The sequence below is a fragment of the Macaca mulatta genome, chromosome 8 (genome assembly GCF_049350105.2).
Source record: "Macaca mulatta isolate MMU2019108-1 chromosome 8, T2T-MMU8v2.0, whole genome shotgun sequence".
Taxonomy (NCBI): Eukaryota; Metazoa; Chordata; class Mammalia; order Primates; family Cercopithecidae; genus Macaca; species Macaca mulatta.
The window spans coordinates 105,515,243-105,527,396 of NC_133413.1; the positions used below are offsets into that span (position 1 = coordinate 105,515,243).

Sequence of the window (12,154 nt, forward strand, 5' to 3'; positions counted from 1 at the left end):
TTTTTATCACTTAGCATTATAATATAAATGTATCCCTTTTCTATCAAGAAGTCTTAGTAAAGACTTTGAATTATTGAATAATATTTCATTGTGACAAAGTATTAAACTGCTCTCAAACAGACGTTTAGTGTTTCCCACTTATTAATGGTATTAGAATACTGCAATAAACGTCTTTGAGCATAAAGCACCATTTCTTATAATAGTTTCTTAGTTTGGGCTCCTATAATAAAATACCATGAACTGGGTGGCTTATCAACAACAGAAATATATATATTTTTACACTTCTGGAAGTTGGAAGTCTCAAATCAGGGTGCCAGCATAGTTGGGTTATGGTGAGAGTTGTACACTACCTGCCTCTTGTATCCTCCCATCGTGGAAAGAGGCTGAGAGAATTCTCTGGGGTCCTTTTATTAAGGGCGCTAGTCCCATTTATGAGTACTCCATTCTCATGACCTCATTAACTCTCAAAGGCTCAAACTCCTAATTCTATCACTTTGGGGGTTAGGATTCTAACATGAATTTGGGGGTGACACAAACATTCAGTTCATAACAGACAGATTATATTCGTTCATCTTTGTATCTTTGATTTTGAAAGATTTTATTCTTAAAATTTTCTTGCAAGCACCCTTAACTCTACTCTCATTCCCCATCTCTTTGTAGACAATGGTCAAATTTGTATTTTCAGTCCTGATCTCTCTCCTTGCTCTAGACTTGATATTGCTATGTGAGATCACTAATAGATGTTTCAAACTAAGTATGTCAAATGATTCTTGATTCCTGTGACATCATGCTGCCTATCATCTTTATTTCCTTTATTGTACTCACCACTGTCTGTGTTTTTTCTCCTTGCTAGAATGTGAGCTCCACGAAGACAGGGACTCTGTCTGTTTCTTCTACCAGGCCATCCCCAACTCTAGGAACAATACTTAGTTAATAGCAGGCAATAGATATTTGTAAATAAATGAAGGAATTGATATATAAATAAACAAGATGAATTCACTCTATATTTTCTTTCCACTCCAACCTTATCCCCCAGTGGAAGATTTCCGTGATAATTTTGGTCTTCAAATCCATGACGAACATATTTTTATTTCTCTTTATATCTACAGTACTCCATTTCTGGGAAAGCTGAATGTGTGTCAGGACTCTTCTTGTAGGAAAGCAGATATGCTGGAGATGATACGGGAGAGAAACAACAGGAGAAAAGTTCAGTAAACGGAGAAAGTGTTGCATAGTGGGAAGAGGTCATTCATAACTTTGCATCGCTATCAGAAAGCTATTTAATTTAGTGTTTTCCAGATCAAAATTTCCTTTCTAACACTTAGGAATTTTGGCCCTCGTTTTAGAAACAGATCTTTGCACCAAGTCCTGTGGTCTCTGGCTATGAGCCTCTCTGCCTCTTGCCTCTGTTCCCTGTTTTTTGGCTTCCTTGCCCTTAGTTTCATTTCCAAATTTTGGTTTCCTTTCCTAAAAGATGACTTGCCTTATGTATGAGTCATAATGCAATGGCGATTGTATGTGCTGAGGCCCAATTGAGGTAGAACGGGGAAACTGCTCTGCAAGGAGCACAGACCCTTCTCTGGGGCACTCTTGGTCCAGCCACCTTCCCCTCTATCCAGCCATGCCTGTCTGTCTTGGTGCCCACCAGGCCTGGTGGCTGAACTTGAGCTAAGGAGTGGAGAAACATGTGGGCGAATCTGGGTAGAAGTCAGGGCTGGAGATGAGTGTAGGAGATAGCTTCATACAGTCAAAGGGAGACCAGGTGAGGAGTGGGACTGGGTGGCTGCAACTGAATGACAGTGTGTTCACATGGTATTTGTCCTGTTTGTGAACAGCCCTTTTGTGTTCTCAATTTCAGGAATATAAAGTCATTGAAGAGGCACAAAGATGGTGGAAAGACCTTTGCAAGAATTGGCCAGGGACCTGTGAATCAGACGTGTCAAGGATTAATATACCACTTCCTGCCTTTCCACATGAGTGGTAAAAATTTATATTTTCTTAGTAATTTCAAGAGCAGCAACATTTGCTACAACTATTGCCAACACATCCTCTGTTTATTGAGCATCTATTTGCTAGGTGCCGTGCTGTGTGTTTTACTTAATATTATCACTAATCTTTATAATCCTAGGAGATAGGGATTGTTTTCCTCATTTTATAAATTTTACAAATAAAGATATTGAGGTACAGGCTGGGCATGGTGGCTCACGCCTGTAATCCCAACACTTTGGGAGGCTGAAAAAAAAAAAAAAGAAAGAAAGAAAGAAATTGAGGTGCAGAGCAATTAAGCCACTTACACAGAGTTAGCCAACTAAAAACTTACAGAATCAGAATAATAATTCATTTTGAATTATTATTATTATTTTTGAGATGGAGTCTAGCTCTGTCACCAGGCTGGAGTGCAGTGGCGCGATCTTGGCTTACTGCAACCTCCACCTCCTGGGTTCAAGTGATTCTCCTGCCTCAGCCTCCTGAGTAGCTGGGATTACAGGCATGTGCCACCACGCACATGTTTCACCATGTTGGCCAGGACGGTCTTGATCTCCTGACCTCATGATTTGCCCACCCCAGCCTCCCAAAGTGCTGGGATTACAGGCATGAGCCACCGCACCCAGCCCGGCTTGCTTTTTAAATAGATTCACTTGGCAACGTTTGAATTTAAGGTTTCTGTTGAATTTTGTTTAATCTTGCACCAATTTTTAAAAATCTAATACAGTGTTCTAACTTTGCAGATTTTATGCTTATTTTGAGCTAGTTTCATAGGACATAAGCTTGTTAAATAACTGCTTGTTGAGGTTAATGTTTTGCCATTTATAGGATTTAATGTTGAGGAATACAGCATTTGCTGTATATTTTTCCTCTAATGGCAGGGGAGGTAATGTTCCAATAATTTAGAAATTTTCTATGTAAGAAAGCAGCTGGTATGGTGTGGCTGTGTTCCCACCCAAATCTCAACTTGAATTATATCTCCCAGGATTCCCATGTGTTGTGGGAGGGACCCAGGGGGAGGTAACTGAATCACGGGGGCCGGTCTTTCCTGTGGTATTCTCTTGATAGTCAATAAGTCTCATAAGATCTGATGGGTTTATCAGGGGTTTTCGCTTTTGCTTCCTTCTCATTTTCTCTTGCCGTTGCCATAGAAGAAGTGCCTTTTGCCTCCCACTGTGATTCTGAGGCCTCCCCAGCCATGTGGAACTGGGAGTCCAATGAAACCTCTTTTTCTTCCCAGTCTCGGGTGTGTCTTTATCAGCAGTATGAAAATGGACTAATACACTAAATTGGTACCAGTAGAGTGGAGCATTGCTGAAAAGATACCGGAAAATGTGCAAGCGACTTTGGAAGTGGGTAACAGACAGAGGGTTGGAACAGTTTGGAGGGCTCAGAAGACAAAAGGAAAATGTGGGAAAGTTTGGAACTTCCTAGAAACTTGTTGAATGGCTTTGCCCAAAATGCTGATAATGATACGAACAGTAAGGTCCAGGCTGAGGTGGCCTCAGATGGAGATGACAAACTTGCTGGGAACTGGAGCAAAGGTGACTCTTATGTTTTAGCAAAGAGACTGGTGGCATTTTGCCCCTGCCCTAGAGATTTGTGGAACTTTGAACTTGAGAGGGATGATTTAGCGTGTCTGGTGGAAGAAATTTCTAAGTAGCAAAGCACACAAGGGGTGACTTCGATACTATAAAAGGCATTCAGTTTTATACAGGAAACAGAGCATAAAAGTTCAGAAAATTTGCAGCCTGATGCTGCAGTAGAAAAGAAAAACCCAGTTTTTGAGGAAAAATTCAAGCTGGCTGCAGAAATTTGCATAAGTAGCAAGGAGCCTAATGTTGATCCCCAAGACCATAGGGAAAATATCTCCAGGCCATGGCAGAGACCTTCACAGCAGCCCCTCCCATCACAGGCCCAGAGGCCAAGGAGGAAAATGTGGTTTCATGGGCCAGGCCCAGGGTCCCCATGCTGTGTGCAGCCTAGGGACTTGGTGCCCTGTGTTTCAGCCACTCCAGCCATGACTGAAAGGGGCCAATGTAGAGCTTGGGCTGTGGCTTCAGAGGGTGGAAGCCCCTAGCTGTGGCAGCTTCCATGTGGTGTTGAGTCTGTGGGTGCACAGAAGTCAAGAATTGAGATTTGAGAACCTCCACCTAGATTTCAGAGGATTATGGAAATGCTTGGATGCCCAGGCAGAAGTTTGCTGCAGGGGAGGGGCCCTCAAGGAGAACCTCTGCTAGGGCAGTGCAGAAGGGAAATGTGGGATTGGAGCCCCGACACAGAGTCCCCACTGGGGCACTGCCTAGTGGAGCTCTGAGAAGAGGGCCACCATTCTGCAGACCCCAGGATGGTAGATCCATTGGCAGCTTGCACCATGCACCTGGAAAAGCCACAGACACTCAATGCCAGCACCTGAAAGCAGCCAGGAGGGAAGCTTACCCTGCAAAGCCACAGGGGTGGAGCTGCCAAAGACTATGGGAACCCACCTTTTGCATCAGCATGACCTGAATGTGAGACCTGGAGTCAAAGGAGATCATTCTGAAGCTTTAAACTGCCCTGCTGGGTTTCAGACTTGCATGGGCTTTGTAATCCCTTTGTTTTGGCCAATTTCTCCCATTTGGAACAGATTTACCCAACGTTGTATCCCCATTGTATCTAGGAAGTAACTGGCTTGCTTTTGATTTTGCAGGCTCATAGGTGGAAGGCACTTGCCTTGTCTCAGATGAGACTTTGGACTGAGGACTTTTGAGTTAAGGCTGAAATGAGTTAAGACTTTGAGGGACTGTTGGGAAGGCATGATTGGTTTTGAAATGTGAGAACATGAGATTTAGAGGTTCCAGGGGCAGAATGATATGGTTTGGCTTTGTCTCCACCCAAATATCATCTTGAATTGTACTCCCAGAATTCCCATGTATTGTGGGAGAAACCCGGTGGGAGATAGTTTGAATCCTGGGGGTGGTTCCTCCATACTGTTTTTGTGGTAGTGAATAAGTCTAATGAGATCTGATGGTTTTATCAGAGGTTTACGCTTTTGCATTTTCCTCATTTTCTCTTGCTGCTGCCATGTAAGAAGTGCCTTTTGCCTCCCTCCATGATTCTGAGGCCTCCCCAGCTATGTGGAACTGTAAGTCCAATTAAACCTCTTTTTCTTCCCAGTCTTGGGTATGTCTTTATCAGCAAAGTGAAAATGGACTAATAAAGCAACCATTGTGTATTTTTGTGTATGAGTATTTGAATTGGATCCAAAATGTACCCATGATTGTGCCTTGTGTTTTTCTAAAAAATAGAACAATACATACTTATTACAGAAGATTGGCTAGATACAAAGAAGAAAAAAGGAAAAGAAGCATGCTAGTCAAAGAAAAAACAGTAATACAGCAGTGTGTTTTATATGGATTTTTTATACTCAAGTTTACATATTTTACATGTAATTTACTAATTTACTTAGAATGTATTTTATTGTAGGGTGTTAAGCCTTGTGTTTCTGATAGAACAGAGGTGATTATAAACCTAGTTCCTTAGTTTCCAATATGACAAGTAAATGATGTCCCTGTTAGATATAAACTTAGTTTGCAGTAAGGCAAATGCTCAATTTATATTGATTGTTGGGAAAATTCACAGGATGCAATGTATACTAGATTTATATGTTAAAACTCCCAAGATCAAGATCAAATTTCTGCCAAGAAGATTTAATTTTTAAAAATATTGATAAGTATCTCAACATCACTTTTTGATTCTAAGGTGAGATAGCTTGACAGATGGTTAAAAGAGCAGTTGCCTAAGGAAAATGATTTACAATAAATCTTTCAAGAGATGAATTTAATTGCCTGCCAAAAAATTTCTCAAATAACTCTCCCAGTTTAAATTTCAACCTCTCCAAGAGACATGCGCATTTTTTTTGAATGGATTTTATTTTTGGAGCAGTTTTATGTTCACAGTAATATTGAGCAGAAAGTTCAGAATTCCCGTTATATCCCCTGACCCCTAACACACACAGCCTCCTCTACTATCAACATCCTGCACCAGAGTGATACGGTTGTTATTCATACAATCTATGAATCTACACTGACAAGTCAATATTACCTAAAGTCCATAGTTTATGTTAGGGTTCACTCTTAGTAGTGTACATTCTGTGGGTTTGGACAAATGTCTGATGGTATGTGTTTACCATTACAGTATCATATGGAGTTGTTTTATTAAAAATCCTCTGTGCGGCTGGGCACGGTGGCTCACGCCTGTAATCCCAACACTCTGGGAGGCCGAGGTGGGCTGATCACGTGAGGTCAAGAGTTTGAGATCAGCCTGACCAACGTGGAGAAACCCCATTTCTACTAAAAACACAAAATTGGCTGGGCGTGGTGGGGCATGCCTGTAATCCCAGCTACTTGGGAGGCTGAGGCCAGAGAATCGCTTGAACCCAGGAGGTGGAGGTTGCGGTGAGCCGAGCTTATGCCATTGCACTCCAGCCTGGGCAACAAGAGCAGAACTCTGTCTCAAAAAAAAAAAAAAACAAAAAAAATCCTCTGTGCTCTGCCTATTCACCTCTCCCTTCCCCCAACACCTGGCAACCACTGATCTTTTCACTGTCTTGATATATATATATATATATGGATATATATGCTTTATATATAGGGGTATATATATGCTATATATATGCTTTATATATGGGGTATATATATGCTATATATAGGGGTGTACATATATGCTATATATGCTATATATAGGGGTGCTATATATTATATATATAGCATACATATATCCCTATATATATTTTATATATATAGCAAGACGGTGAAAAGATCAGTGGTTGCGAGGTGTTGGGGGAAGAGAGAGGTGAATAGGTAGAGCACAGAGGATTTTTTTTGCTATTTTATATATCTATATTAGATATGTAATATATATATTTTTAGATATCTATATCTATGTATCTAAATTGTATATATCTAATAATAATTAGATATATACATCTATACATCTAATTATATATAATTATATATATCTAATAATTATAAATATCTAATAGTATATATATCTAATATAGATATCTAATATAGATATCTATATTAGAGACAGGGTCTTGCAATACGTATATATTTTAGAGACAGAATCTCTTAACGTTGCTCAGGCTGAACTTGAACTCCCGGGCTCAAGAGATCCTTCACCCCAGCCTTCTGAGTAGCTGGGATCACAGGTACAAGCCACCATGCCTGGCTCCGCAATATATTTAAAGGAAATTTCTATGTCATTTAACTGGGAAACTTTTCTAAATGGTTTTCTAAGAGCTGACTGTAAGGGTCTTTGATAAGATGGCACAGAACTGGCCGGGCACTGTGACTCACACCTGTAATCCCAGCACTTTGGGAGGCCGAGGCAGGCAGATCACTTAAGTCAGGAGTTTGAGACCAGCCTGGCCAACATGGTGAAACCCTGTCTCTACTAAAAATACAAAAAATAAATTAGCTGGGCATTGTGGAGAGCACCTATAATCCCAGCTACTTGGGAGACTTGAACCTGGAAGGTGGAAGTTGCAGTGAGCCAATATCTGCCATTGCACTCCAGCCTAGGCAAAGAGCGAGACTCTGTCTCAAAAAAAAAAAAAAAAAAAAAAAAAAAAAAAAAAGGCACAGAACTGTATTTCCAAGCCCAGGGTCTTCTTGCTTCAAAGCAAAAAGTATGTGATACTGCAATTTGGGGATGAGGTTATATGTCGAATTATTCTCTTTACATAATGAATTTTAGAAGGAATATAATATCTGATCCCACTTCTTGCAGTCCAGGATTTGCAGCAAATGTGGTTGTGCCAAACTGGTTTGCAGGTCACAGTGGGCAGCAAAGTCACAAATGTCGCATATTGAAATGCTCCGAAAGATGCTGTGAGTACGATGGGTTATTTTCCCATAGCCAGGGAATATCTTGTCTTCTGTAAGAACAGTAAATTCGCTTTCTGTTCTCTGGGGAATTAGAAAAAAGTGTACAACGTATTGCTGTTTAATCATATAGCAGTCAGTTTAGGTCCATTTTGAGACTGAATATTTACGACAACTATCTTAGTTTGTCTTGCATTATTCAGAGTAGTTTATTTAGTGCTTTATATATATTTTAACTTTTCTGGGAAATAGTTTCAAACTTACAGACAGGTTGCAAAAGTAGAAATAGTATAAGGAACATTCATATACCCTTTACCCAGATTTACCCACTAACATTTTACTCCATTTGCTTTATCTTTATGTATGTGAGTTTTCTCCTTTATATGTAATATTTAAATTACGTTATATATAACATTTATACACACATCATTTACCCCTAAATACACTAGTGCATACATCCTAAGAATAGGTATATTCTCTTATATAACCAGAACAGTAAATTTAACTTTGACACAACACTTTTATCTAATTTTCCATTCATGTTTAATTTTGTCAGTTGACCCGATATCATCCTTTATAGCACCCTCCTCTTATAGTACAGGGTCCAGTCTAGGGGCAGGTATTGCTTTTTTTTTTTTTTTTTTTTTAAGAATACAGCCCCCTACCCTTTAAAAAGTAGAATATTCAGTTTTTTGCTTTTTTTTTTTTTTTTTTTTTTTTTTTTGAGACAGGGTCTCACACTGTCACCCAGGCTGGAGTACAGTGGCATGATCATGGCTCACTGCAGCCCTGACCTCCTGGGCTCAAGCAATTCTCCCACCTCAGCCACCTGAGTAGCTGGAAACACAGGTGTGTGCCATCACACCCAGCTAATTTTTGTATTTGTTGTGGACACTGGGTTTTGCCATGTTGCCTAGGCTGGTCTTGAACTCCTGAGCTCAAACAGTCTTCCCACCTTGGCCTCCCAAAATGGTAGGATTATAAGCATGAGCCAGCATGCCCACCTTTTTGTGTTTTTTTGTATCTAATATTTTTCCAGGAGTTCAGGAAAATAGCCCCTTAGGATTTGAGCTGCATGTTCAATGTATATGAGTATCTTAGTCCATTTGGACTGCTACAACAAAATGTCTTAGACTGGGTAATTTATAAACAATGGAAATGTATTGCTCACAGTTCTGGAGACTGGGAAATCCAAGATTAATGACCCAGAAGAATTGGTGTCTGCTGAGGGCCTGTTCCTTACAGATGGCACATTTCTCACTGTGTTCTCACATGGTGGAAGGGCACACAGGCTTTCTCAGGCCTTTTCTTTAAGGGCACTAATCCCATTCACTAGAGCTCTATCTTTACGAACTAACCACATCCCAAAGGCCCACCTCTTAAAACCAATCCGTTGGGGATTATATTTCAGCACATGAATTTTAGAGGGACACAAACATTCAGAACATAGCAACTGGAGAATGACGGGTTCTGCTTTTCTTCTGCCTTTCAATTCTTATATATGTGTCTCCACTGGCACAATTTAACCTGGAAACATTTAGGGTAAGTTCTGTGGAAAATAGAGTGCTAGCCTGTTTCCCTATAGGTGCAGAGGAGAATGTAGAAGGGGGTGGCAATCATGCCAAGTTGATCACTGACAAGCTGACACACGCTCCTGTTGGGACCTATGGGTAGAAGGGAGAGGACAATGAGGTCCCTGGCCTCATGCAGATTTCAGACTCCAGGGAGACCTATAAGTTTTGGGAGGGAAACAAGCAAAGGGCTGTGACTGAGAGTAACTGAGGCACTCTCTCGGACATAGTGTCCGGGAAAGGCCTCTCAGAGTCCTGAAACATGACAAGGAGCCACAGCTATGTGAAGGGCAGAGACTGTGGGGTTGTGTCTATCCAGGTAGAGAGGTGTCCAGGGCAGTGAACCCCACAGCAGAAAAGAGCTTGATTTATTTTAGGAAATGACGGAAGGTCAATGTGAATGGCAGTTGATGGAGTGTAGCATCATTTTAAGTTGGAGGGGATGGCAGGGCCTGAATTGTGCTGGGCCTTGTAGGACCTGGTGATGAGCTGGCATTTTGTACTAAGTGAAAGAGAAATTCTCTTATTCTATGTGGCATGTTTGGGCAAATTAGATGTCCATCTTGTTGGAAAATTGTTGTAAGATAATTTTGTTAGAATGAATCACTTCACTAAAATCTGCCAGAAAATATTCATAATAAATATTAAATTTCCAGTGCCTCCAATGTGAACACACTCTCCCATAGGGTTGTTCTACTACAACTGTACAATTCTATATGGCAGCCTTGGTGGGGAGCCATGGAAATGTTTCTTCAGGGAGTGACACAATCCTATGTGGCTCCTGTGTGGAGGGGCCAGGAGGAGAGGAGAATAGATGAGATGAAGTGTTTTGAATGTAGATCCTACAATATTTTGGAGATAAAGAGATTGATGACAGGATGGTGACTCATCAGGTTTGTGGATGGCAGTGCCGTTTTACTGAGATGGGCAAAACTGGGAAAAGACCAGCCTTTAAAGGTGGAGGGGACAAAGAAATCAAGGAGTAATTAAAATCCAGGTATTTGCCATCCTATCTCTTCTTGAATGTTCTGTTTTCAATTAAAAGTTAATCAAACTATTCACTTTTACAAAATACACATTAGATTCAAGAACAATAACGTGATCTTTTTTGCCTTTCAGGATTAAAAATCAGGTTAGTCAGTCTTGGCGGTGAATGCCTGTAATCCCAGCTGCTGAAGAGGCTGAGAAGGAGGATCCCTTGAGCCCAGAAGTTTGAATCCAGCGTGGGCAGCAAAGCAAGACCCAATCTTTTATTCTCAGCTGTAAAAAATTAAAAAAAGAAATTGGGGAAATATAAACTCAAGTTTTACTAATCTTTTCAAGTTCCTCTATGTTTTAGCAGTATGTCATACACTTTACACATTATCTTATTTCCTCCATTCAGCAGTTTATGAGGAAGTTCCTTTTTTTTTTCTAAGAGAAAGGGTGTCCTTCCATCATTCAGGCTGGAGTGCAGTGGCTGGATCATTGTTCACTGCACTGCACTGCAGCCTTGACCTTCTGGGCTCAAGGAATCTTTCCATGTCAGCCTCCTGAGGAGATGCGACTCCAAGTGCCCAGCTAATTAAAAAATTGTTTTGTAGAGACACAGTCTCACTATGTTGCCCAGGCTGGTCTTGAACTCCTGGCTTCAAGCAATCCTCCTGCCTCAACCTCCCAAAGTGCTGGGATTACAGGCTGGGTGTGGTGGCTTACACCTGTAATCCCAACACTTTGGGAGGCCAAGGCAGGTGGATCACTTGTGGTCAGGAGTTTGAGACCAGCCTGGCCAACATGGTGAAAACTCATCTCTACTAAAAAGAAAACACAAAACATATCCAGGCATGGTGGCACATGCCTGTAATCCCAGCTGCTTGGGAGGCTGAGGCAGGAGAATCACTTGAACCTGGGAGGTGGAGGTTGCAGTGAGCCAAGATCACGCCACTGTACTCCAGTCTGGGCAACAGAGTGAGACTCAAAAAAAAAAAAAAAAAAAAAAACTGGGTGGGTGGGAGGGTGGGGCTGGGCGTGAGCCACGTGCCTGGCCAGTAATTCCTATTTTTATCTTCATTTTACAGTTGAGATGTGAGGCTCAAAGAGCTGTCTTAACACTTGACTTGAACAGGGTACCACAGTTACAGGGTCGAGTAGGAGTGACTCTTACTCCCTTTCAGTGACTTTGAGTTCCCTGCTTTGTTCCAACTTGGTCAGTGCTATCCAATAGAACTTTCTGCAGTGATGGAAATATTTCATATGTGCATTGTCCAATAGTCACGTGGCTATTAAGCACTTGAAATGTGGTCAGTGTGACTGAGAAACTAAATTTTTAACAAATAAATTTACATTTAATTAAGACATGTGGCTAGTGGCTACTGTGTTTGTTAGCATAGATCTAAATCAACGGTCTCCAAATTGGGGTGCATACAGCCCAGAGAGGGCACAGACTATGAACAGTACAGAAAGAAAACATACATATATATATAATATATATTTAAAATCATTATTTCTGATTTTTTTTGTGTGTATGTTGTTTTTTAATGTACCTAACATACTAGGTACATTATAATAGGTGTATGTGTGTATATAAATATACCCTACATATATTGTACATATAATTCTGTGTGTATGTGTGACTGGGTCTTGCTATGCTGCCCAGGCTGGATTCAAACTCCTGACCTCAAGTGATCCTCCAGCCTCAGCCTCCTGAGTAGCTGGGTATATTACATATGTAACAATTAAAAAAAATTTTTT

General features: G+C 40.8%; 1 protein-coding gene across 3 annotated transcripts in view; it reads left to right on the forward strand.

Annotated features, from left to right (window-relative positions):
- NDUFAF6 (NADH:ubiquinone oxidoreductase complex assembly factor 6) overlaps positions 1 to 10,722 on the forward strand; it is a 104,090-nt gene extending 93,368 nt beyond the window's left edge. For 2 of the 3 annotated variants that reach the window (XM_077942409.1, XM_077942406.1), the window contains exons 9-11: positions 1,859 to 1,980; positions 7,759 to 7,859; positions 10,544 to 10,722. In XM_077942409.1, coding sequence (XP_077798535.1) covers positions 1,859 to 1,980; positions 7,759 to 7,859; positions 10,544 to 10,545 — 225 coding nt within the window. In that variant the 3' untranslated portion in view covers positions 10,546 to 10,722. The remainder of the gene's footprint in view (positions 1 to 1,858; positions 1,981 to 7,758; positions 7,860 to 10,543) is intronic. The other variant, XM_077942407.1, reaches the window with a different exon arrangement.
- Positions 10,723 to 12,154: the final 1,432 nt, after the last annotated feature.